We start from the raw sequence: 25,639 nt of genomic DNA, 5'->3' as shown, positions 1-25,639 counted from the left end.
TACAATGTAAAGTGGTGAGTGTACAGCTTGTATAACAGTGTCAATTTGCTGTCCCCTCAAAATAACTCAACACAAAGCCATTAATTTCTAAACCGCTGGCAACAAAAGTGAGTACACCCCTAAGTGAAAATGTCCAAATTGGGCCCAAAGTGTCAATATTTAGTGTGGCCACCATTATTTTCCAGCACTGCTTTAACCCTCTTGGGCATGGAGTTAACCAGAGCTTAACATGTTGCCACTGGAGTCCTTTTCCACGTCTCCAATGTGACATCACGGAGCTGGTGGATATTAGAGACCTTGTGCTCCTCCACCTTCCGTTTCAGGATGCCCCACAGATGCTCAATAGGGTTTAGGTCTGGAGACATGCTTGGCCAGTCCATCACCTTCACCCTCAGTTTCTTTAGCAAGGCAGTGGTCGTCTTGGAGGTTTGTTTGGGGTCGTTATCATGCTGGAATACTGCCCTGCGGCCCAGTCTCCGAAGGGAGGGGATCATGCTCTGCTTCAGTATGTCACAGTACATGTTGGCATTCATGGTTCCCTCAATGAACTGTAGCTCCCCAGTGCCGGCAGCACTCATGCAGCTCCAGACCATGACACTCCCACCACACTGCTTGACTGTAGGCAAGACACACTTGTCTTTGTACTCCTCAACTGGTTTCTGCCACACGCTTGACACCATCTGAAACAAATAAGTTTATCTTGGTCTCATCAGACCATAGGACATGGTTCCAGTAATCCATGTCCTTAGTCTGCTTGTCTTCAACAAACTGTTTGCGGGCTTTCTTGTGCATCATCTTTAGAAGAGGCTTCCTTATGGGACGACAGCCATGCAGACCAATTTGATGCAGCAATGCTGGCAACACTCATACGTCTATTTCCCAAAGACAACCTCTGGATATGACGCTGAGCACGTGCACTCAACTTCTTTGTTCGACCATGGCGAGGCCTGTTCTGAGTGGAACCTGTCCTGTTAAACCGCTGTATGGTCTTGGCCACAGTGCTGCAGCTCAGTGTCAGCGTCTTGGCAATCTTCTTATAGCCTAGGCCAATTGTAGAGCAACAATTATTTTTTTCAGATCCTCAGAGAGTTCTTTGCCATGAGGTGTCATGTTGAACTTCCAGTGACCAATTTTAGGGAGTGTGAGAACGATGACTCCAAATTTAACACACCTGCTCCCCATTCACACCTGAGACCTTGTAACACTAACGAGTCACATGACACCGGGGAGGGAAAATGGCTAATTGGGCCCAATTTGGACATTTTCACGTAGGGGTGTACTCACTTTTGTTGCCAGCAGTTTAGACATTAATGGCTGTGTGTTGAGTTATTTTGAGGGGACAGAAAATTGACACTGTTATACAAGCTGTACACTCACTACTTTACATTGTAGCAAAGTGTCATTTCTTCAGTGTTGTCACATGAAAAGATATAATCAAATATTTACAAAAATGTGAGGGGTGTACTCACTTTTGTAAGATACTGTACATTATTAGATTACTTAATGCTAAAAATATTAATAAAACCAAATCGTTGCTTATATACAAACATTGAAAGCACCTAAAGAACCCACCTGAAAGCGATTTCACCTGCAGTGTGACGTAAAGGTATAATACTGTATATTATAACTTGATTGGCAAGTGGATAAAACAAAGCAATTTGCAAATGCTTTGTTAAAAACAGTTGAAAAGGTGCATGCAAATACAATATATAATTGTGTACTTCTTTTAGTTATATGTAACCACAGTTTTTTTTTTAAAAATCGAATAAACAACTTTTGTATATTTATCAGTCTGTTTATTTTCCATTTTGAAAATGTATTAATTTACATTTATATTTTCGAGTATATACATTTGAAGTCAGAAGTTTACATACACTTAGGTTGAAGTCAGTAAAACTAACCACTCCACGATTTCATATTAGCAAACTATAGTTATGGCATATAATGGTTATAAGTCATTTAGGACATCTGCTTAGTGCATGACATGTGAGTCAGAAGTTTACACACACTAAATAAACTGTGCCTTTAAGCAGCTTGGAAAATTCCAGAAAATGATGTCAAGCCTTTAGTCAATTAGCCAATTAGCTTCTGATTGGGTAATTGGAGTCAACTGGAGGTGTACCTGTGGATGTTTTTTTATCTATGGGAGCAATGGGTCTTCCAGTTGGACAATGACCTCATGCATACCTCCAAAGTTGTGGCAAAATGGCTTAAGGACAACAAAGTCAATGTATTGGATTGGCCATCACAAAATCCTGACCTCAATCCGATAGAAAAGCATCTTATTGTGAGAAGCTTGTGAAAGGATACCCAAAACATTTGACCCAAGTTAAACAATTTAAAGGCAATGGTACCAAATACTAACAAAGTGTATGTAAACATCTGACCCACTGGGAATGTGATGAAAGAACTAAAAGCTGAAATAAATCATTCTCTACTATTATTCTGACATTTCACATTCTTAAAATAAAGTAGTGATCCTAACTGACCTAAGACAGAGAATGTTTTCTATGATAACATTTGAGTTTAAATGTATTTGGCTAAGAATATGTACACTTCTGACTTCAACTAAATTAATAATTGATTTCTTCATTGTTTTTAAGTTTACTCGTATTCCTCCACACAATAACTTGATTCCACTATTCGAAGTAATCATGTACCCACACACATTTACTGCGTCTTAACATGTTTCATTTATATAATTTAGCATAGTTTTATATTAGTTCATGTTTAATTTCAGAATATAAGAACAAATAATAACAAAGAAACAGAAAATTTATTTTATTTGATAGTATGTTGGGATTTAAAAATACATTGATATGATGCTGAAACTTTGAGACGCCTATAACAGAATTTAATAATTGATTGTATTTACTATGTCATTGCTATAATGTGTTACAAAGGTCATCTCAGATTACATGCACACTTTTGCAACAAACACGGAGCATGAGAGAGACCAAATTCAGCTCTTTTTATCATTATTAATACTCTAACTGCAGGCCTCCAAATGAGCAAAATACAGTAAGCTAATAGTTATTTATTCCCCAATTCTGATATTATATCCTGCTATATATTATGCGTATGAAACTTACTGTTCGCATCTTTACTCGTGGTCATTATTTGTTCCTAACATGTTATATAGCCTTTAATTCTGTGACCCTGCTTGATTTAAAGAAGAGACTTTTCTACCTATATAGGTTGCTGATTTCATTCATATTTCAATTATTGGTTCAGTAAGTATTTCCCTTAGATGATATGCAAGATGATATATGGTCTACTTACCATTTGTTTGTTAGTGCAGATCAAGTCAGTCATGATTATATTCTTATTCATATTGGCTCAATAATGAATGCATTTATTGTGTGTGCGTGTCAGACTCTCAGTGTCTGAAGTTGGATGATGGCATTGAGGACCCTGAAGATGACCCCTTTACAGCCAAACTCAGCTTTGAGGTGAGACAGGTAACTCTTATTAATGTCTGATTATCTCTGTAATCCACGGGCTGTTTTTCACGGTTGTGAATGATTCATTTGAGAACGTTATTAAAGAAAAATATGTTTGTTGTCACAATCTTTCATCCAAGTTACCAATAATATCAAAGCCTAACATCTATGATCTGATCAAATCAAGTCTCGCCCCACATTAATTCCTATTGAATATTGTTTCACCTGGGAATATGTCACATTAACAGTCTGTGAGGAAAGTTAAGTGTGCTGTGAAGGTCGTTTCAAGTTGACTTTAAATGTTCCCAGTGTTTGTGTTTGGTAATGTATGCTTCATGCTTCTAGCTATTGATGTGTTGAGCTAATATGTCATCAGATACCCCAAAGTCGAGAGACTGGAGACATGACACTGAGCTTTACTTTATATTGTGCAAACTTATATGTGTGTGTGTGTGTGTGTTTTGCAGCAGGGCGGTAGTGCGTTTGTACCAGTGGTCGTGAGTAGAGCGGTTTTGAGGTCCATGTCTAGACGAGATGTTTTGATCAAGCGCTGGGCCAAACCACTCAGCTGGCAGTACTACAGATCCCTCCTGCCCGACGTTAGCATCACTATGTGTCCTTCCTGCTTTCAGGTATACACACACAGCGCAGTTCAGAATGAAATTGTTTCATTTCCTTGATTTGCATTGAATTACTGTACATTGAAGTACCAAACAGGATGCAGAATGAATTATTTCAATTTAAGTCCAATTAAAATGGAATCAAATGCAAAGAAATTCACAGAAATCTGTTATGTTTTGAAAGTTTTGAACTGAGTTTTGAAAAAGATATCTAATCACCTGAAGTATTAAAGGAATAGTTCATCCAAAAATGAAAATCCTCTCATGATTCACTCACGTTTAAGCCTTGCCAGATGTGTATGACTTTCCTTCTTCAGCAGAGCCGAAGTAAAGATTTTTATAAGCAGATTTCTGTTTGTCAAACAGTGCATGTAAACGCGTGTCATCAGGTTGTAGAGTTGTTAACTAAACAGCTGCGTGACAGTAGTTCAGATAGTTTCACTGTTCCATTAACAATTTACACTGAAAACATGTCGTGTTGGATTTACTTAAAATATATGTGTAGTATTTTTGCATCAAGCTTAAGTAAATCAATTAATCTCATGGTCATTTAATGTCAAAACTTTATTTATTTAAAAACAGGGCTGCAACAAATTCTTATTTTGATAATCGTGTAATCTAACGATTATTTGAATGACTATTCGCTGTTTATTGCAACCGATTATTCAGCTTGTGCCCCGACTTAAAAAGTTGTATATAAAGGGATTAATGGAAAGGAGGCGGCGAGAACCGGCTTGACAGTATAAATAGTAGTTTAATTAAGAACTGAAACAAAAAGACAAACACACAAAGGTGTCGGACAGCTGCCCGTAATTCTCTCTCTGTCACACTGCAGCTTCCAGTCGGCATTTATCCCTCTCGGAGGCTTGAATAGCCTGATTAGGGACCGGGTGTGCAGAACCACAACCCGGCCCGCCCTCCGCCCTGTCACATTCCTCCCTCATTCTCTCAGGCCAGGGAGCCCCCGGCATGATGTACACCCCCCCAAGAGGGAGGAGTGTGCCTTCCACCCTGTCTGCTGGCAGGTCATCCCCATCTACCTGGATGAGGGAGGGGACAAGGGGAGGGAAACAAAAAAAAAAGAAATGCGGTACGTGCACGCCGTAAAGGCGATGTACCAAATGAAAACACTAATATTTTAAAAGAGAGGGAAAAGGCCAATGCAGAGCGGCAGCGGGAGAGAGAAATCAATTTACTCGCTGATCTCTGATACGCACACACACATTCACACTCATGAATGGAAAGAGCTCATTATTCTATTCTTTATTTGTTTTGTCTGTTTCCTGTCATTAGTGATGACGTTTGATTGTGTGTTTGTTTTGTTTCAGATGTTTCACAGTGAGGATTATGAGTTGTTGGTTCTTCAGCACAACTGCTGTCCGTACTGCCGCAGACCCATCGATGAACCAAACTAACACAACACTATATGAGTGTGTGTGCATTTATAAACTCCGTGGATTAGTCCCACATGCTGAGTGTGTTGTATCAGTGTGTGTGTGTATGAGGTGTGAAAATGATTGAGCCACTAGAAATCTGTAAGTAAATGCAGCTCAATGGATCAGTGTGATAGGATTAACTGGATCAGAACACTCGGCAAACCAAAGCAGATTACACCCATTTGACTTGCACATACTGTACATGCTCTTTCTTACACTGACTTCATACAGATCATCATGAGGTACAGATAGTTATATTAGTTATGGTTTTTAATATGTTTACTTGCTGTTTGTGAGCACTACATAATCCAGATAGATTACAGATTGGATTTGTTTTAAATGTTAAATAAAATAATCTGTTTCAAATGTATCTCGTTGTAATATAATCTTACCAATAAAGTTGACTACATTTTAAGATTGCTGCAGCTTCAAAACAAAAAGTAAAATCGATGTAAAGAGGACGTAATTACATCAAACTTCGATTCTCAGAAGGAAGTGTGTGTGGCAGAACTACCCGCCTCAATGCTAGGGCATTGCAATGTGTTTGCTAGGGGTTTTTATTATTATTGTGGCTGGGCTGTCATCGCGGGGTTGGTTGCAAATGGTACAAGCTATATAATTACTACAAGCTAGTAACAAAAAGTAGCTAAATAATGGAAGCCATTTAAAGAAGCAGATATTTTTTAAATATTTTGAAGTTCTGATTGCAGCATTAAATAATATCACATGATAGTTACACATTTAATAAGGGTGAAATTAAATAAATTCAGGAGACAATTTTAAATTGAATATACAAATTTGACTAAATATAAACTAATAAAACTAAATCAAAATATAGTGACAAACAACAGCAATACAGTAAATATTTCACTTCTAAAATGAAGGTAAAGTCCATTAAAGGCTGTGTGGGGCTCAAGTGAATCAGTGAATCATTCATGTGAACTAGTTGATTTACATTTGTCGAGTTACCGACACCAAGATGATCATTTATTTGAACCGGTTCAGTTACATGAACTGTGTGAAGGAACGATTCGTTTAAAGGGGTCATGTCATGCGTTCATCTTGGTATTATTATTGTATTTTTCTTGAGGTTCACGTTGGCTCTTTGCTCAAAATAGCAAGCACAAAACAGCCAATCGTTGATAGATATATGTCCCAATTTATAATCAATCTAACAATCTACAATCTAACTACTGCAGTTGCTGGACTGTAATAACAATAGAAAACTGAAATATGTATATTATTACAGTTTTATACAGTATGAAGCATATTTAAATGAATTTAACTCGTGTTCATTTTATGTCAGCACAACTAGAAAACCTTTGTTTGATATACACAAATGTATCAGTTTTTTTCAACTTAATTTACATAAAGAATGTGTCACACAAATAAGAATGGATCACAGTGTAATAAAGAGTGGAAGTGTAATTCTAGGTGGAAGACTCGGATATTTACACATTCATTCAATTCAATGATCTCATTCAAGCACAATCAGCCTCTGCTTTATACGCTGTGCACATCTGTCCTGTTCCGTCTCATCTCTCCTCACTGCTTCAGGACACATCCTGTGTTGGAAAATGCGGGATGTTTGCCATATGTTTTGCCAGTAGATTGGGGAGGGGGTCTCCCTCGATCATTAAATACAGGACAACGGACATCCCGACACATTAGTTTCGGCGAAGATACGGGGTTGGAGTACCTCAGCGGCTCTCTCTCTGTATGATGTGGGGACGGGGCTATTACTATGAACAACACATTGTGACGTCACTATGTGGGCCATTTCAAAACAAGTCGTCTTTGCAGAGTGGAAATAATAAATGCTCTTTTTTTAGCTGGAAAGGAAGTTTTAAGTTCTGAAACTTACAGTATGTTTTTATAGTACAATCTTTTGCATGTCGAAATTTCAAGGAAAATGTAAATGATTCCGTTTTCCCAGCATTCCATGAGAGAGAGAGGACAGCTGAGTTGAGTTTTTGATTACTCCCTCGACTCCACAAGACAATGTGACAATTTTAGTGTTTTGTGATGTTACAGCGCTACTCGAACATCGCTGCTGAACTACTCGGACACAAATAATTTACTTGCATTGCTACTTTTAGTTATTTACTCCCCAACACTGATGGCTTGTGTCCCTCCTTCAGTGTAAGTGAATGGGATATTTGTCTCCCGTATTTTCATTTTCCAGGTGAAAATCGTCTTATCACTTTGAAAAGTTTGAAGAATCATGGATGTCTGCAGCACATAAATTGCAGATGAGTTTCACGCTGAAGTTGAATTCTTTAGGCTTAGCTGTATAATTCACCATCCTTTAGCAACGATCATAGTGACGTTTGCCTTAAAAACTACTGATTATGGTTTTAAAGATGAATGAAGCTTTTTTTTAGATGTAGAGAGAGCCACTTAGAATCACACATGATCATATTTCAAGGGGAATTAAACAGGAAACCGTTCAAGTCTCAACACTCTTCATTTATCATCATATCCTGCTTGTGACACTCTTGCACATTCCACATTTCATGGGAAATCAATTACAAATGAAAAAATACAAAGCCCGTTCTTTAATGACATCATCCTCCAGGAGGCCATGTATTTTTTGGTGGAAAAACAACATCACAAACATCAATTTGTATTAGCAATGATGAATTCTGTGATGTTTTGTGGCATTAGTTTGCTGTTCCCCCTCTAAAATATTCCATCCTGTTACATAAAATGAAAGAATCAGTATGATGAAATCAAAAATAACTAAATGTGGTTCAAACATATCAAAATGAACTTCAAGTTAACACCTGAAGCTCACTCTCAATCTCCGAGTCTGGTACAGAAATACTTCCTTAAATTAGAGCTCAAGCACATTCATTCAAGTTACAGATTGAAAAGGTACCGCAGAACGGTAATGACCCAAGTGTATTTTGTTTTGTCTCTCGCTCTCAGTTGTTGCTGTTGTCCTCCGGCCCACTAACCTTCACGGATTATCAAACGCTCCCTGACCTCAATCTGTCTGTAACTCCATTCCACCAAATTGCAGCACCTTTACATAATCTGGCATGTGCGGCTAATCTGTTCAGGTGGGGGGCATATAAGAGGCGCTCGTGTCCTGGGGAGCAGATCACTCATTCTCAGGAACTTCATTGGCTTTCTTGTGAGGAAGTCAAGAAAGTTTGGTCTCGCTTGCTTGTCTGTCTTCTTTCTCTCTCCTACCTGTGGGCTCTTTACCAGTGAAGCAAACATGAACGGGACAGAGGGTCCAAATTTCTATGTGCCGATGTCTAACAAGACAGGTTTAGTCCGCAGCCCGTTCGAGGAGCCGCAGTACTACCTGGCCGAGCCGTGGAAGTACTCTCTCCTGGCCACGTACTTGGTCTTCCTCATCATCACATCATTCCCCGTCAACTTCCTCACGCTCTACGTGACCATCCAGCACAAGAAGCTCCGCACGCCCTTCAACTACATACTGCTCAACCTCGCTGTGGCCGACCTGTTCATGGTGGTGGGGGGCTTCACCGTCACCCTCTACACGGCCCTGCATGGATATTTCGTCCTAGGGGTCACAGGCTGCAACATTGAGGGCTTCTTTGCCACCCTGGGTGGTGAGTACATTCTTTATGGATAAATTGGAAAAGGAAAACCGTTCTGATTTTGTGTCTAGATTGGTGGATGTGCCAAACGCTTGGTTTATTTACACTTGAGATATTCATTAACCGAAAGTACCAGAAAATACTACAGTGCTGCCACGTTGTGTGATGTGTACCATGTGAACATGCACAGTGGGTGTTTGAATATGGGAATCATTCAGTACTATTTTTCAATGGTAATACCATATAATACCACAGTACTTTTTTGTAACAGATTCAGGGATGTATTCACCATGAATGAATTGCGTTGTAAAAGCGCTGGTTATTTAAATGTGCATTTTTAGTGCCTGAATCAATTACGAAATTATGCAGATCGTGCAACGGCATGCACCCGCAAAATCTGTCCTGAACGCAATTTGCACACCACAGTTACATTCTTGCCGACTGGTTGTAAGTGCTATGTAGTGCATTATTATATGGCTCTCTGGAATACTCTATTCTGATAGGTCAATGGCATCATCCAGCTCTGTAACAATCACACATCCGGGGATTTAGACGTATCATACCCCTCATCCCGGTTCTGCGAGCTGTCTCTCCTGCTTCTCGAATTTACGATGGGAGAAAGGTGCCATCCGTTGTTCGTGGCAAACTACCCTGCATTACAGGCTCCATATGGTTAGGATTAGGGTTGGGGCGGGGTTAGAGTATCTGCTGCCTGCCAGGAACAAACCGTGACCCCTTATACTATGGACTCTCGGATCACCGTGCGATATCTACAAGTAAGCTCAAAGTTCAAAATAAACACCAGCAGAAATGATGCAAAATTGCTGTTCAGAAAATGATTTCTTCTCAAATTGCATAATTTCAACACAAATCTTTATTTGATGTCAATGTATTTATTTATTTGGATAGCAGTCGTGTAATAAGCTGGATAGTATACAGTCAGCTGGTTGTTATTGCAAAATAAACCCCTTCAGGGTGATACAAGATTGTCCGCTACACGTCAGGGTCCAGATCATCCTGTCAGGGTTTATTGCGCAATAACAACCGGCTGACTGTACATTATCACATACATATTATATTCTCTTTTAAATGACATTAAGCCTTCTTTCCTCGGGCTGTAATAGCACAATGTTTATTGTGTTTTGCGGATGCAGCGCAATCTATACTGATCCTTATTTACATTGAAGGCATGTTTGCATGAAAATGAATGACAGTGACAATGTAAATACTCAAGAAGAAGCTCTATTTCAGTGCTGATTGCACCTGCTTAAATCATGTGTTTCCATCACAACTGTCATTATGATATATCGATGCGTTATTGTTTTATAATAATTAGGGCTGTCAATTGATTAACATTTTTAATCGAATGAATTACATGGTGTCCCGATTAATTAATCGCATATACAAATATTTACTGATAAAGCCCCTCATATAAATATAATTCAATATATAATGATGAAATAATGATACATAGTTATCTTTAAATATTAATTTATATATATATAATAAAAAATATTCAGATAATTAAAATGCATTACACTATTGTGGCAGAAGAGTTAATCATTGATAAGACAATACAAAAAGCGGCTTTAGAATACAATTTATTGTTTATTACTATATTATTGATCATAAGACAATCATTGGCATACAGTCCACAGCAATCCATTTCACAAGTGAATTTGTCAATCAGTTGGAGATTTATTATGAGGGCTCCAGGATAGTAAGGAAGAGTTAACATTTTCCTCAGAAGAAGAGCGGGACTCCGATGAACGTTTATATTTTGAAGAGAGACTTGATCCAGCTGAGGATAAAATTTTGGATGAGTAAGTCATTTAGTTTTCATTAGTTGACATGCTATTTTATATAAACATGTACATGTTTTACTAGTGGGACTGTTTCCAGACTTGCCAGACAGGATTCAGAGTATTGACATTTGAAATATGACTCCTGATAAGCAAGTTTTAGTTACATTTAAATGCTGTTTCAGCTAAAGCAGGTATTTAAATTGTATGCTGTATGATATAAATATGATATAAATATGATATAAAAATAATATGAATGTTTAGATTATATTTTATCTAGTGTTTATGCTGCCTCATTATCATCAACAAAGCTTGTGCTTCCAAATATGTGTTCAGGTTAAATGGGTAAAATACACTTTAAATATGCCCATATTAGAAAATCAGCATATTATAATGATTTCTGAAGGATCATGTGACACTGAAGACTGCAGTAATGATGCTGAAAATTCAGCTTTGATCACAAATTGCATTTTACAATATATTCAAATAGAAAACTGTTCTTTTAAAGAGTTCAGAATATCTCTGTTTTTACTGTATTTTGGATCAAATAAATCCAGTCTTGGTGAGCAGAAGAGACTTCTTTTAAATGGTAGTGTAGATCTAAAATTAAGTCATTATGTAAAGAACATGTATAGTCAGATTACTTCTTTTAACTTAAAACTTGATTTTGATCATTTAAGTCTTTCTGTCACATTCCTCATTCATAGGCCCAGGGGAGGGGTCTTTTGTCTCCTCAGGTGTGAATCATAATCAATATTCATGATAGTTCACGCCTCCTCACATATGACCTTTCTAACACTAAAAGTGTCTTACAAAAGTTAAATTACTATATTGTTTTGTATGAATGAGTGATCAGGATGGTTTTCACATCATTTTGTAGCAAAAAATCTCGGCTACAAGATCCAGTTCTCTAAAGTCTTGTGGACAAATGTTTAATATGTGTTATATGGCCTTATATCAATGATTAACTCAAAAAACATGCATAAATGTTATTTTGTCAAAAATTCAAACATGTACACACGTTGCTCACATATTATTGTAGCCCAGTTTGTGCTGAATACAGTGTTATCAGACTTTAGACATTAATGTGTTTTTAAGCATCTGAAAAAAGCACAAATGTCAAAACTTCTCCAGGGCCCAAAATACCCTCAGACCCCAGAGGGTTAAGGACCCGTCAATGTACACCTGCATCAGACATGCTTGTGCACCATCTAGAGGTCACTGTGTCAAGTTAAAAATAGTTTAATACTCAATCTTTAAACACATCTTGAGATCCCTTAGTTCGGATTTGCGTTCCAAGTGTTTTGAACGCCAGAATGTCTGTGTTGTTGCTGCTGAAGGTTGTTTTCTTCACTGTATAAACTGCACGTTGCTCACGCTGCTGAAGTTTCACTTACTGCCCTCTGGAGTAAACAGGTAGTACTACAAGCTTGCATTTCTCAGGAATCTTCCATATACGTGGGCATCGCGCTTAATTGTGTAAAAAAAAAAGTAACGTGTTTTTAGTCAAATTAATCGCACTGAATTAACGCGTTAAATCGACAGCCTTAATAATAATAGATTGTATATATTTTCTGTATAACCAAGTTACTGGATTAATCTCTAAGATTATGTCACCTAGTATTGCAGACTGTCTGTTGACGCTATTGATGAGCGGAAGAGAAGCACTGAGGCTTTCAGGAGTATAATCACATCCTTTGGATTTTCCCAACAAAAGTGACCCGCTCCCTTCACATGAAAATCAGTCTACAGGCAGTTGCTGATAGGCAAACTAGGAAGTCTGGGATGGTCTAATTTTTAAAGTTGTGATACAAGCCGTTCACACATTGGCAAGAAAAAGGCGAATATTACGTGACATTTGTGACATGCTGCACCTTTAACTAAACTGTGTTTGATATAATGGCAAGTGATTTTCTAGTATCAAATGATCAATTTAGATGATTACTCAATGAAAAGGTGTTGGAGTGAAGCTGCTGTCTAGATTTTATCAAAAATGACTTTTTTCAAATAGTGATGGTGCTGTTTTTTACATCAGTAATGTCCTGACTATACTTTGTGTTCAGTTGAATGACACTTTGATAAAAAAGCACCAATTTCCTTCCGAAACAGCAAAATCTGTACATTATTCCAAACTTTTGGCCACCAGAATATACACTGCATCTGGAAAGTATTCACAGCGCTTCACTTTTTCCACGTTTTGTTATGTTACAGCCTTATTCCAAAATTGATTAAATTCATTATTTTCCTCAAAATTCTGCAAACAATACCCCATAATGACAATGTGAAAGAAGTTTGTTTGAAATCTTTGCAAATTTATAAAAAAATAAAAAAAAATCACATGTCTCTGTACATTGCTGCATTCATCTTTCCCTCGATCCTGACTAGTCTCCCAGTTCCTGCCGCTGAAAAACATCCCCACAGCATGATGCTGCCACCACCATGCTTCACTGTAGGGATGGTATTGGCCAGGTGATGAGCGGTGCCTGGTTTCCTCCAGACATGACGCTTGCCATTCAGGACAAAGAGTTCAATGTTTGTTTCATCAGACCAGAGAATTTTGTTTCTCATGGTCTGAGAATCCTTCAGGTGCCTTTTGGCAAACTCCAGGCGGGCTGTCATGTGCCTTTTACTGAGGAGTGGCTTCCGTCTGGCCACTCTACCATACAGGTCTGACTGGTGGAGCACTGCAGAGATGGTTGTTCTTCTGGAAGGTTCTCCTCTCTCCACAGAGAAACACTGGCGCTCTGTCAGAGTGACCATCGGGTTCTTGGTCACCTCCCTGACTAAGGCCCTTCTCCACCGATCGCTCAAGTTTGGCCAGGCGGCCAGCTCTAGGAAGAGTCCTGGTGGTTCCAAACATCTTCCATTTACGGATGATGGAGGCCACTGTGCTCATTGGGACCTTCAATGCTGCAGAAATGTTTCTGTACCCTTCCCCAGATCTGTGCCTCAATACAATCCTGTCTCGGAGGTCTACAGACAATTCCTTGGACTTCATGGTTTGTGCTCTGACATGCACTGTTAACTGTGTGACCTTATATAGACAGGTGTGTGCCTTTCCAAATCATGTCCAATCAACTGAATTACCACAGGTGGACTCCAATCAAGTTGTAGAAACATCTCAAGGATGATCAGTGGAAACAGGATGCACCTGAGCTCAATTGTGAGTGTCATGGCAAAGGCTGTGAATACTTATGAACGTGATTTTTTATTTTTAATAAATTTGCAAAGATTTCAAACAAATTCTTTCACATTGTCATTATGGGGTATTGTTTGTAGAATTTTGTGGAAAATAATGAATTTAATCCATTTTGGAATAAGGCTGTAACATAACAAAATGTGCAAAAAGTGAAGCTGTGAATACTTTCCAGATGCACAGTATATATATATATATATATATATATATATATATATATATATATATATATATATATATATATATATATAGATATATACACACAGATATACAGATATATATATATATATATATATATATATATATATATAATTTACAGTTCAAATCAGCCGGTTGTTATCATAAAATAGTCCCGACAGGGTGATCAGGACCCGGCACTGAGCAGATATCACTTTATCCCCGTACAGTATGTGCGGTTATTATACAGAAATATCAGACTGCTGGATGACACCATTGACCAACCTTTATTGTTATTATTATTACAGTTACTGTATAATACAGTATTGCAGCATTGCAAATATGACATGAGATATGAGATTTTTGCATTAGGTTAATGAGAATTTAATAATGAGGGAAAATGTGCCATGAAATTAATGTCACAATGCCAAAAAATGGCAACGTTCCTACAGTCAGTTATTTCTTTTCAGTCACGTTTTAAGAGATTTGTGTTTGTTCTGTGAATATTAAATGATTTACAGTACATACAGGATGGTTTTGGTGACAGGAGTTTAAATGAGTCTACATGAATATAATGATGAATTATTGATTGTTCCTCAGGTGAGATAGCGCTGTGGTCTTTAGTGGTGTTGGCTATTGAGCGCTACATTGTGGTGTGTAAGCCAATGACAACGTTTCGTTTTGGTGAGAAGCATGCCATCATGGGAGTGGGCTTCACCTGGGTCATGGCCCTCACCTGCGCTATACCCCCACTGCTGGGCTGGTCCAGGTAAAGTTTTGTTTTTGTCTTCAGTAAGTTTGATTTTCAACAAAATGGCTCATTCAAACAAATCAATGTGGTGTTTGATTGTATGTTATCAAAAAACACTAAGTGTGTGTATGCATTTAGTTAATTAGCTATACTTTGGGGGGGTGGGGGGTTGTCCCCAGAAATAAGCTAAATCTGATAAAACCTCAAACGCAGTATATATGTATAATATGACTGTCGATTTAACATGTTCATTTAGTGCAGTTAATTATAGTAAAAATAATATGTTAAATATAATGCAGTTAATCATACCACTTAATCCATATGTTAATATGGTAATAAAAGTATGTATTTTACAGTCTGATCTCATAACCATTACATTAGCAGGGCGAAGTGAAATGACATGCCTTACTGCACGTTTGGCTGCAGCTTCCCTGTAAAATGTCCACCGAGGGGTGCCAAAAGAGAGTGAAATGTTGTCATTATCAATTTCATCTCACATGTCCGCATCTGTGTTTAAAAATACGTGTTTATAAAGTCATAATCAGCCATTATAATCTTGATTTGTGTGCAGTTGTTGTAGCGCCTCTAGTGTTAATATCACCAGGAAATTGCGGCGAAAAGTAAAAGTTGTTTTAGTTACATTGATTCTATGAGACTAGGTTGGCATTTTCCTACCATTGCAGCAATTCACACTTGAAGTACATGTAAGTTTGTGTTTTTCTGAGGTGTGTCAGCAGGGGGCAGTCAGCACCCCTCAACAAACCTCACAAGCAGCACAACCACAGAATGAGAGCTGTTCACACAGGACACGTTCTTGACAGCATGTCTTCCTGCTCAGCTACTGTTTGGACGCTCTTGCTTACTGCTCCGCGCTTTGCTCTATCGCTTTTATATTTTTATATTTTATCTCCTTTTATCAACTAATTTTAACTTAAGCAAATCAGCACAGTGCTCAAAAGCTTGGACTTCTACAAAAAAAATAGCAGAATTCTTTTATCCAGACTCCCACTGAAAGTTTTCATTCCAGGGAAGGGAAAACACAACTGCCTACATTCAAAAGGATAAGAGAAATGCCTCTTCTGGAATCTACTTGCTGCACTAACTGCCACAGACTTTTACAAAGGATTGCAGTTCTTGAAACAAAGTTATTTACAGGACCACCAAACCAGACGGAACACACAACAGAGCTTCGTCATGGATGCCCTCAGCATACAGCCGGTGAGTCCCATGAATCTAGTGCTCCTCGACAGGCCATACTGAGTGTAGAGAAACAAGCCAATCGACTTACAAATCGATGGCAAAAACAGGGAGCGAGACCAAAAGGCACTTGAGACATCAGATTGTCAAGAGCATCTCATATTGCCGCAGTAGCATCCTCTACCCCAGATACGGCTCTGACAAGGATTGCAAACACTGGTTTCCTACCACCGACTATACATCTTGAGAACAGATTTGAAGTATTAATGAATGAGGAATCCCCAAACGTGATGAATGTGATCGAACACAGACTGAATCAGCCAGTAGCTAACACTGATGCCAACTGGCGCTCAAGGTCGAGCAGACAGCGGCATTCAGCTCAGAGTGCAGCCGGGCCCAGGACTCTGATAGTGGGTGACTCCATAATCAGAAACATTAGCAGCAGGGATACAACTACATGCTGCCTTCCACAAGCAACAACTTCGGATGTAAACAGGGAACTTCAGAACATTCTGATGAAACATAAGACTGCAAATCGACTCATCATTCATGTGGGGAAGAATGATATTCATAAAGAGCAGTCAGAACTCCTTAAAAAGGATTTCAATGAACTTTTTGAAACACTTAAAAGACTGAAAGTCCAAACATTCATCAGTGGACCACTTCCAGCAAGAGGAACAAACAGGTTTTCACGGTTGCTTGGGCTTAATACATGGCTGTAAAAAACCTGCAATATAAAAGGAGTGAACTTCATTGACAACTTCAATCTTTTCTGGAGTCAGAGGCAACTGTTTCGACAGGATGGCCACCACCCAAACAAACTTGGTTCAAGAGTGCTAAAGGACAATATCTACTTCTCCCTCAATCATCCTTCTGCAGTGTGTGCCAATCCACTCAATCTGAATGGCACACACACACCTGGACACAGTATGAATGACCACAGGACTTCACTTCAGCACCTGAATGGACATGCAGTTGACAAATCACACAAGGACAATGATAACACCACTCAGCCACAACTATTTCTGCTCATGGACACAATCTCATCTGAGCCCTGCCCACAAAGTTCACCACAGACAGACTGTGACATATTAGAACTGCTCCAAGATTCAGCACCCAAGGACGACTTTCTGGAAAACACCCAGGGAAACCAGGACAGCATATTACAGCCCCTCTCACCAGACACGTTATCCCTCTCTCCAGCATCTCCACATCTGTGTTTCTCAGAGAAAATGGAAGAACTGGTGTATGCTGGAACCAAACTATCCCACTCTTTTGCTGCAAGCCCCCAGATATCAAGCAAGAAACATCAGGCCCCTCAAGCACCTGCGGGCCCAGCTCGCCCTCCCCCTCCTCCTGTGAGAGCTCTTCGACCTCTGCCACAATGCCAGGGCTCACACCCTCCTCCATCTGCTCGAGGTGAACCAAAAACAACTGATACCAGCTCTCAGTGATATGTGTCGGGTCCCCGCTATGATAACAGTAACTTTCTCAAATGTTTACAAAACAAGCGGGAACCCAGTGTGCCTGTATCAATCTCTATTGCTGTTCGATTACATCATAGAAAGTCTAAGGCCTTCAAAAGCCGTACAGCAAACCCATCTAATCTGGTGCCTATTACACGCCAAACTAAGATTGCTGTGGGGACAAAAACTGTTAAGTTAGCACTTTTAAACATCCGCTCACTTAAAAATAAATCACTTCTAGTCAACGACTTAATAAGCACATACAACCTGGATTTTATGTTTCTAAATGAAACTTGGCTAGAAGACAGCTGTAGTGCAACAGTCCTTAATGAAACATCCCCTCCTAACTTTACTTATTTGAGTGTCTGCAGAGAAGGTAGGAGAGGTGGGGGTTTAGCTGCTCTCTTTAAAGATGTCTATCAATGTAAGCAAATATCATTTGGGAATTACCCGTCTTTCGAATATCTGGGTAGTGTGTTAAAAGGTGCTTCACGCATTTTACTTATCATTATTTACAGGCCTCCAAAATACTCTCCAGCCTTCGCTGAGGACTTTACAGAACTGTTATCAACAATTACCTCAGAGTTTGACTGTCTTGCCATTGCTGTAGATTTTAACATTCACATAGATAATGCAGAAAACAATATGACAAAAGAAATCATAAGTGTTTTAAAAACTTTTGATCTGACTCAGCATGTACATGGACCGACACACAATCATGGACACACTCTAGATTTACTTATCAGTAAGGGTCTAAACATTTCATCGATTGTTATTAAGGATGTAGCACTGTCTGATCATTTCTGTGTTTTCTTTGATATATTGATCTCTCCTGCCATTGAAGCTAGATCTGTGTCTGTCAAGAAGAGATGCTTAAATGAGAACACTAGTGTACTATTTATGAAGGCTATATCTTTAACACCAAGTATATCTGCTGACAAAAGTTAAAAGTGTAATTGATGATATTGCTCCTGTGAAAGTCAGGAAGAAGAGTGGCAGAAAAAAAGCACCTTGGAGAAACTCAACAGCAGTGCAAAATATGAAAAGACAATGCAGAAAAGCAGAGCGCATGTGGCGGAAGACAAAACTTGTAGTCCATTATAACATCTACAAAGACAGCATCCATGCTTTTAAAATGGAACTAGGCAAAGCTAGACAGACTTTCTTCTCGAATATTATAAACAGCAACTTAAACAACACACGCACTCTTTTTGCGACTGTAGAGAGACTGACAAACCCCCCAAGCCAGATTCCCAGTGAAATGCTCTCAGACAGCAAGTGCAGTGAGTTTGCTTCTTTCTTCTCTGAAAAAATCAATAATATCAGAAAGGTGATCAGCACATCCTTGAGTTGTGCGGGGGTCAGACAAATCAAACCACAACCTGAGAAAGTAGTTACTATGTCTGATTTCAAAGACATTGATGGCAAAATTTTGGAAGAAACCGTACAGCACCTTAAAACATCAACCTGCACTCTTGATGCACTTCCCACATCTTTTTTCAAAAGTGTGTTCAACTGTTTAGAAGCAGATCTCCTAGAAGTGATTAACTCTTCACTTCTCTCTGGGAGTTTTCCAAACTGCCTGAAAACTGCAGTTGTCAAGCCCCTCTTGAAAAAGAGCAATCTGGATAAGACCATATTAAGCAACTATAGACCGATCTCAAATCTTCCTTTCATAGGCAAGATCATTGAAAAAGTTGTCTTCAATCAGCTGAACAAATTCTTGAACTCAAATGGATACTTTGACAATTTTCAATCTGGTTTCCGATCGCATCACAGCACAGAGACAGCGCTCATAAAGATAATAAACGATATTCGCTTAAATACTGATACAGGCAAATTATCTGTACTGGTACTACTCGACCTCAGTGCTGCATTTGACACTGTCGATCACAACATATTCCTTGACAGGCTGGAAAACTGGGTGGGGCTTTCTGGGATGGTCCTAAAATGGTTCAGGTCATACTTAGAAGGGAGAGGTTATTATGTGAGTATAGGAGACCATAAGTCTGAGTGGACGTCCATGACATGCGGAGTCCCTCAAGGCTCAATTCTTGCGCCACTCCTGTTCAACCTGTATATGCTCCCAATGAGCCAAATAATGAGAAAGAACCAAATTACTCACCACAGCTATGCAGACGACACACAGATCTACTTAGCCCTATCACCTAACAATTACAGCCCCATTGACTCCCTGTGCCAATGCATTGATGAATTAAACAGTTGGATGTGCCAACATTTTCTTCAGTTAAACAAAGACAAAACTGAAGTCATTGCGTTTGGAAACAAAGATGACGTTCTCAAGGTCAATGCATACCTTGACGCTAGGGGTCAAACAACTAAAAATCAAGTCAGGAATCTTGGTGTGTCTCTAGAGTCAGACCTTAGTTTCAGTAGTCATGTCAAAGCAATAACTAAATCAGCATACTATCATCTGAAAAATATTGCAAGAATTAGATGCTTTGCTTCCAGTCAAGACCTAGAGAACCTTGTGCATGCTTTCATCACCAGCAGGGTGGATTATTGTAATGGACTCCTCACTGGCCTTCCCAAAAAGACCATAAGACAGTTGCAGCTCATACAGAACGCTGCTGCCAGGATTCTGAGCAGAACCAGAAAATATGAACATATCACAGCAGTCCTCAGGTCTTTACACTGGCTCCCAGTTACATTTAGGATTGATTTTAAAGTATTATTACTGGTATATAAATCACTCAATGGGCTAGGACCTCAATATATTGCAGATATGCTCACTGAATATAAACCCAACAGATCACTCAGATCATTAGGATCAAATCAGCTAGAAATACCAAGGGTTCACTCTAAGCAAGGGGAGTCTGCTTTTAGCTATTATGCCAGCCGCAGCTGGAACCAGCTTCCAGAAGAGATCAGATGTGCTCCTACAGTAGTCACATTCAAATCCAGACTCAAAACACATCTGTTTAGCTGTGCATTTACTGAATGAGCACTGTGCCACTGTGTGTCCCACTGTTTGTACTGTATTTTATTTTATTCTAAATTGTTTCAATTATTCTTGTTTTTTTATTCTTATTTTAATCTCTTCTATGTAAAGCACTTTGAATTACCATTGTGTATGAAATGTGCTATATAAATAAACTTGCCTTGCCTTGACAACTTGATTGGGAAAGCCACACACCTGTCTATATAAGACCTTACAGCTCACAGTGCATGTCAGAGCAAATGAGAATCATGAGGTCAAAGGAACTGCCTGAAGAGCTCAGAGACAGAATTGTGGCAAGGCACAGGTCTGGCCAAGGTTACAAAAAAATGTCTGCTGCCCTTAAGGTTCATAAGAGCACAGTGGCCTCCATAATCCTTAAATGGAAGACGTTTGGGACGACCAGAACCCTTCGTAGAGCTGGCCGTCCGGCCAAACTGAGCTATCGGGGGAGAAGCGCCTTGGTGAGAGAGGTAAAGAAGAACCCAAAGATCACTGTGTCTGAGCTCCAGAGATGCAGTCGGGAGATGGGAGAAAGTTGTAGTAAGTCAACCATCACTGCAACCATCCACCAGTCGGGGCTTTATGGCAGAGTGGCCCAACGGAAGCCTCTCCTCAGTGCAAGACACATGAAAGCCTGCATGGAGTTTGCTAAAAAACACCTGAAGGACTCCAAGATGGTAATAAATAAGATTCTCTGGTCTGATGTGACCAAGATAGAACTTTTTGGCCTTAATTCTAAGCGGTATGTGTGTAGAAAACCAGGCATTGCTCATCACCTGTCCAATACAGTCTCAACAGTGAAGCATGGTGGTGGCAGCGTCATGCTGTGGGGGTGTTTTTCAGCTGCAGGGACAGGACGACTGGTTGCAATCGAGGGAAAGATGAATGCGGCCAAGTACAGGGATATTCTGGACGAAAACCTTCTCCAGAGTGCTCTGGACCTCAGACTGGGCCGAAGGTTCACCTTCCAACAAGACAATGACCCTAAGCACACCGCTAAAATAACAAAGGAGTGGCTTCACAACAACTCCGTGACTGTTCTTGAATGGCCCAGCCAGAGCTCTGACTTAAACCCAATTGAGCATCTCTGGAGAGACCTGAAAATGGCTGTCCACCAACGTTTACCATCCAACCTGACAGAACTGGAGAGGATCTGCAAGGAGGAATGGCAGAGGATACCCAAATCCAGATGTGAAAAACTTGTTGCATCTTTCCCAAAAAGACTCATGGCTGTATTAGATCAAAAGGGTGCTTCTACTAAATACTGAACAAAGGGTCTGAATACTTAGGACCATGTGATATTTCAGTTTTTCTTTTTTAATAAATGTGCAAAAATGTCAACAATTCTGTGTTTTTCTGTCAATATGGGGTGCTGTGTGTACAATAATGAGGAAAAAAAATGAACTTAAATGATTTTAGCAAATGGCTGCAATATAACAAAGAGTGAAAAATGTAAGGGGGTCTGAATACTTTCCGTACCCACTGTATACATAGAAAGACAATTAAAAAAAGTGCAGACAGAACGCAAGAAAATGTCATGTGAGAACAGAGCAGATTGTCTTTAAATGGATTGTTTGCATGTCCCCAGGTATATTCCAGAAGGGATGCAGTGCTCTTGTGGAATAGATTACTACACTCCCAAACCTGAAGTCCACAACACTTCATTTGTCATCTACATGTTCATCCTGCATTTCTCCATCCCACTGCTCATCATCTTCTTCTGCTACAGTCGACTTCTGTGTACAGTCCGTGCTGTAAGTATTTCTCACGGACACAGAAATTAAAACACGTGTATGTTTTAAGAAGAATTAAATTAAGCCTTTCTCCTGTTACTTTCTCAGGCTGCGGCTCAGCAGCAGGAATCAGAGACGACCCAGCGGGCCGAAAGGGAAGTTACACGTATGGTGGTCATCATGGTGATTGCGTTCTTAGTCTGCTGGGTGCCGTATGCCAGTGTGGCCTGGTACATCTTTGCTAATCAGGGGACAGAGTTTGGTCCCGTTTTCATGACAATTCCAGCGTTCTTTGCTAAGAGTGCAGCGCTCTACAACCCAGTCATCTATATCATTCTCAACCGACAGGTGAGACAAAACACTACATGCTTCAGAGGGGTCATAGGGGTCACACATGAATACTCAGGCCAGATTTACATGGACATTTTGTCTATTCAGTGTTCAGAGACCCGTCCAGTCAAGTAAAAAGTGCAAAGTGTGTGAAACCTAGAGCTGTTTCCTCTGTATGTAGCACCTACACCTCCTTCTGAAGAATCCCGGCTATACAAACAAGCGGCTTCAGTTTATTTTTAAGATACCTGATTATTTCAGTCTGATATTAACCATTTGAGCAGGCACATTTCACCATGGAAAGTCAGATTTTTCATCAAATAATTGATTATGTGTCCAGGAGTGATGATTATTCATGTTTTTGAGACGTTACAGACATTTCCGCTGATTTTCTATAAAGCTGAATAAATAATTCAGATTCTAAGTAATGTCCAGAATCATCCAATCACTGCCAACCATGTTCAAATAAAATGATCCATTATAAATGGTGAATCTATGTACTGATGATCATTGTCACATGTGTGTTAAACATCATCTGCAGCCTGAAACTGAACTTTTGCAAGAGTGAATGCACTTGGCTGCATAAAGTTTTAAGATGCACCCTTGCTCCCTATTTAGTGAATGACTTAACCTCCAGTGTGCTGTTTGTATGCACTGGTCTCAGAACGGTTAAAAATGCATCTTATTTTCATCATAACTCCATTGAGTTATGTCTATGTGATAATGCACAGTGAATATGTAGGAATTCATTTATTAATGTTAATGAATAGAACCATATTGTGCAGCGATAACAAAATAAAATATAACATGCATATTAGAATGAATCGAAATGACCTACAGATGTGTTCATGTTGAAAATGTTTAGTTTTTTTCAACTTTTGAGGGAATAATATAGTCTTAGGAACAGATTTCAGTCGTTTTAAATTCATTAAAAATGCACGTTGCGTATAGTGAATCCAAAATACAACATCCACATATGTGGACTCTTGCACGAGGTTAATGTAAAGTGGTCACTTATGAAGCATTTGCCAACATTAAAAACCTGTACATAAAGTTGAGTATGGGGACTTTTTATAACTAGGACTAGGTAAGTTGGAACAGGAAGTGGTATTTTTTGCTTCATTTTGACGTATTACGTGAATTAGGGCATTTTACATCACAGTCTTGAAAACCGTAATCCGTCTGTAACGTTTATGTAACGTTACTTTGGTAAACCTTTATCAGTCACCACCATTATCTGCTGCATACACAGATGCATGTTAAGACTTTACTATGCAAAGGAGAAGCCGTACATCAACACTGTCCTGAAGTGCCTCCGACTTCTCTCAATGAAGGCCGCTTAACTGTACAGCTGAAGACCTGCATAATAGATGAATGGGGGAAAATTCTGCTTTCTAAACTTAACAAACTTGTGTCTTCAGTGCTCAAATGTTTTAATTAGTGTTATTAGAAGAAATTATGTTACACAGAGGAAAACACTCGACTGTCTCAACTTTCTTGGAGCATGTTGCAATCATCTGATTTGAAATTAGTGTATATTTTCCAGTAAATTATTAAAGGTAAGCATCAAATAATGTGTTGTAGTGCTTTATAGCACAGGGTGAATAGAATTTACAAATCACTCTTTTTGTTTTATTAACATCTTCCATATTGTCCCAACTTATTCAAAATTGGGGTTGTCTAATGCTAATCATGTAAATAAGTCATCAAAGAACTCCCTTATAAACCCTCAACAAAAGGAACATTAATGTAAAGTGTTACCGGCCATTTAGTGGTCATGAAAAATGTAATTATGACTTCTGTATTATCCTCTAAATAACGATTACAGAGACTAAAGCACAGTGTTGCTCTTTTGCCTTTTCTGCTCTGCTGAATGTCCTTATTTGGTTGATTATTTTATGAAAGTCTCTAACATGAGTATAGTAAGACAGCTGTGTGTTTGCTCTCGTACAGTTCAGGAACTGCATGATCACTACAGTGTGCTGTGGCAGAAACCCGTTTGGTGAGGAGGAGACCAGCACAACGGTTTCCAGCAAGACTCAATCCTCGTCCATCTCGTCCAGTCAAGTCGCCCCTGCCTGACCACATGACAAAAACACCCAGCATCCTCCTACAGGCCAAACATGTCTCTCCAAATCTACCTGCTGTCCATTTGCCCAGTCTACAACATTTACAACTTCTCATTTCTGTTCTCAATGTAATCATATTTTGTAAAAAAAAAAAAAAAAAAAACAAACATTGGCCAATCAAATCTATATATATATGCTGTGTTATGTACTGTGTGTGACACTGCTGTTTGTGGTTGTGATGCAACATGAACTATAAAACGTATAAGGAAAATCCCTAATGCGTTCAGTAGAAACTTTCTGGAATGTCTTTTTTGACACTGAAAGTTTGATGAATACGTAGCTGTTATCATGTATGATATTGCTTCGTTTTGTTGTAAAGTTTCTTCTAAAGTTTGCGTTTACAGGAAGTGAGATGTATGTTTGAGCCATAAAAGACCTCACGAGATGCCACACAAAACAACTCTGAATGTTTAGGTGTCTGTAAAGGAATTAGGAGTTAATATGTAAAGTACATGTATGACTGTTCCTGCTGATTAAATATAAGGAAATATATAAACTAATTTGTTTATATAATTATAATTATAAAAATATACAATCTAAAAATTGTACCCTTAAATTCTGCTGCATATTAAATTCTCACCATACACGCATGCAGTGGACTACTTACAAAATATTGGTCTCATTTTAAAGAGATTAAAAATAAATCCAATAATTCATAAATACTAATGTTTACAATATTTATTTAATCCTGTCTTTGAGAGTCTGTGATTCAGGCTCTGTTTGCTCTGTGTCCCTGTTAAAAGTGTTCGTTCGTTCCACTAGACGGCAGCAAGTACCAGGAAATAGAAATGTTCCTCTATCACTTTCCATCACAATATACAG

General features: G+C 39.0%; 2 protein-coding genes across 3 annotated transcripts in view; both read left to right on the top strand.

Moving 5' to 3' along the window:
• LOC127630936 (intraflagellar transport protein 122 homolog) overlaps positions 1 to 5,939 on the top strand; it is an 81,364-nt gene extending 75,425 nt beyond the window's left edge. The window contains exons 27-29 of one of the 2 annotated variants that reach the window (XM_052108826.1): positions 3,376 to 3,452; positions 3,911 to 4,075; positions 5,392 to 5,939. In XM_052108826.1, the coding sequence (XP_051964786.1) occupies positions 3,376 to 3,452; positions 3,911 to 4,075; positions 5,392 to 5,478 (329 nt within the window). In that variant the 3' untranslated portion in view covers positions 5,479 to 5,939. Of the gene's footprint in view, positions 1 to 3,375; positions 3,462 to 3,910; positions 4,076 to 5,391 lie in introns of both variants that reach the window. The other variant, XM_052108825.1, reaches the window with a different exon arrangement.
• A 2,098-nt stretch (positions 5,940 to 8,037) lies between these two features.
• On the top strand, positions 8,038 to 25,423 carry LOC127630938 (rhodopsin-like). Its single transcript, XM_052108829.1, has 5 exons — positions 8,038 to 9,086; positions 14,850 to 15,018; positions 22,214 to 22,379; positions 22,467 to 22,706; positions 24,642 to 25,423. The coding sequence occupies exons 1-5, from the start codon at positions 8,726 to 8,728 to the stop codon at positions 24,768 to 24,770; spliced, it is 1,065 nt and encodes a 354-aa protein (XP_051964789.1). The 5' UTR covers positions 8,038 to 8,725; the 3' UTR covers positions 24,771 to 25,423.
• The last annotated feature ends 216 nt before the right edge of the window (positions 25,424 to 25,639 follow it).

This window comes from Xyrauchen texanus, chromosome 37 (assembly GCF_025860055.1).
Source record: "Xyrauchen texanus isolate HMW12.3.18 chromosome 37, RBS_HiC_50CHRs, whole genome shotgun sequence".
In the NCBI taxonomy this organism is placed as follows: domain Eukaryota; kingdom Metazoa; phylum Chordata; class Actinopteri; order Cypriniformes; family Catostomidae; genus Xyrauchen; species Xyrauchen texanus.
Note: the sequence above shows the minus strand (reverse complement) of the source record. Positions and strands in the feature narration are given on the sequence as shown.

Excerpts from the sequence above, each read along its gene's own strand:
- LOC127630938 (XM_052108829.1), top strand. The coding sequence starts at position 8,726 with ATGAACGGGACAGAGGGTCCAAATTTCTATGTGCCGATGTCTAACAAG. Across the intron at positions 15,019-22,213 it reads CCACTGCTGGGCTGGTCCAG|GTATATTCCAGAAGGGATGC; the intron begins GTAAAGTTTTGT and ends GCATGTCCCCAG. Across the intron at positions 22,380-22,466 it reads TTCTGTGTACAGTCCGTGCT|GCTGCGGCTCAGCAGCAGGA; the intron begins GTAAGTATTTCT and ends TTACTTTCTCAG.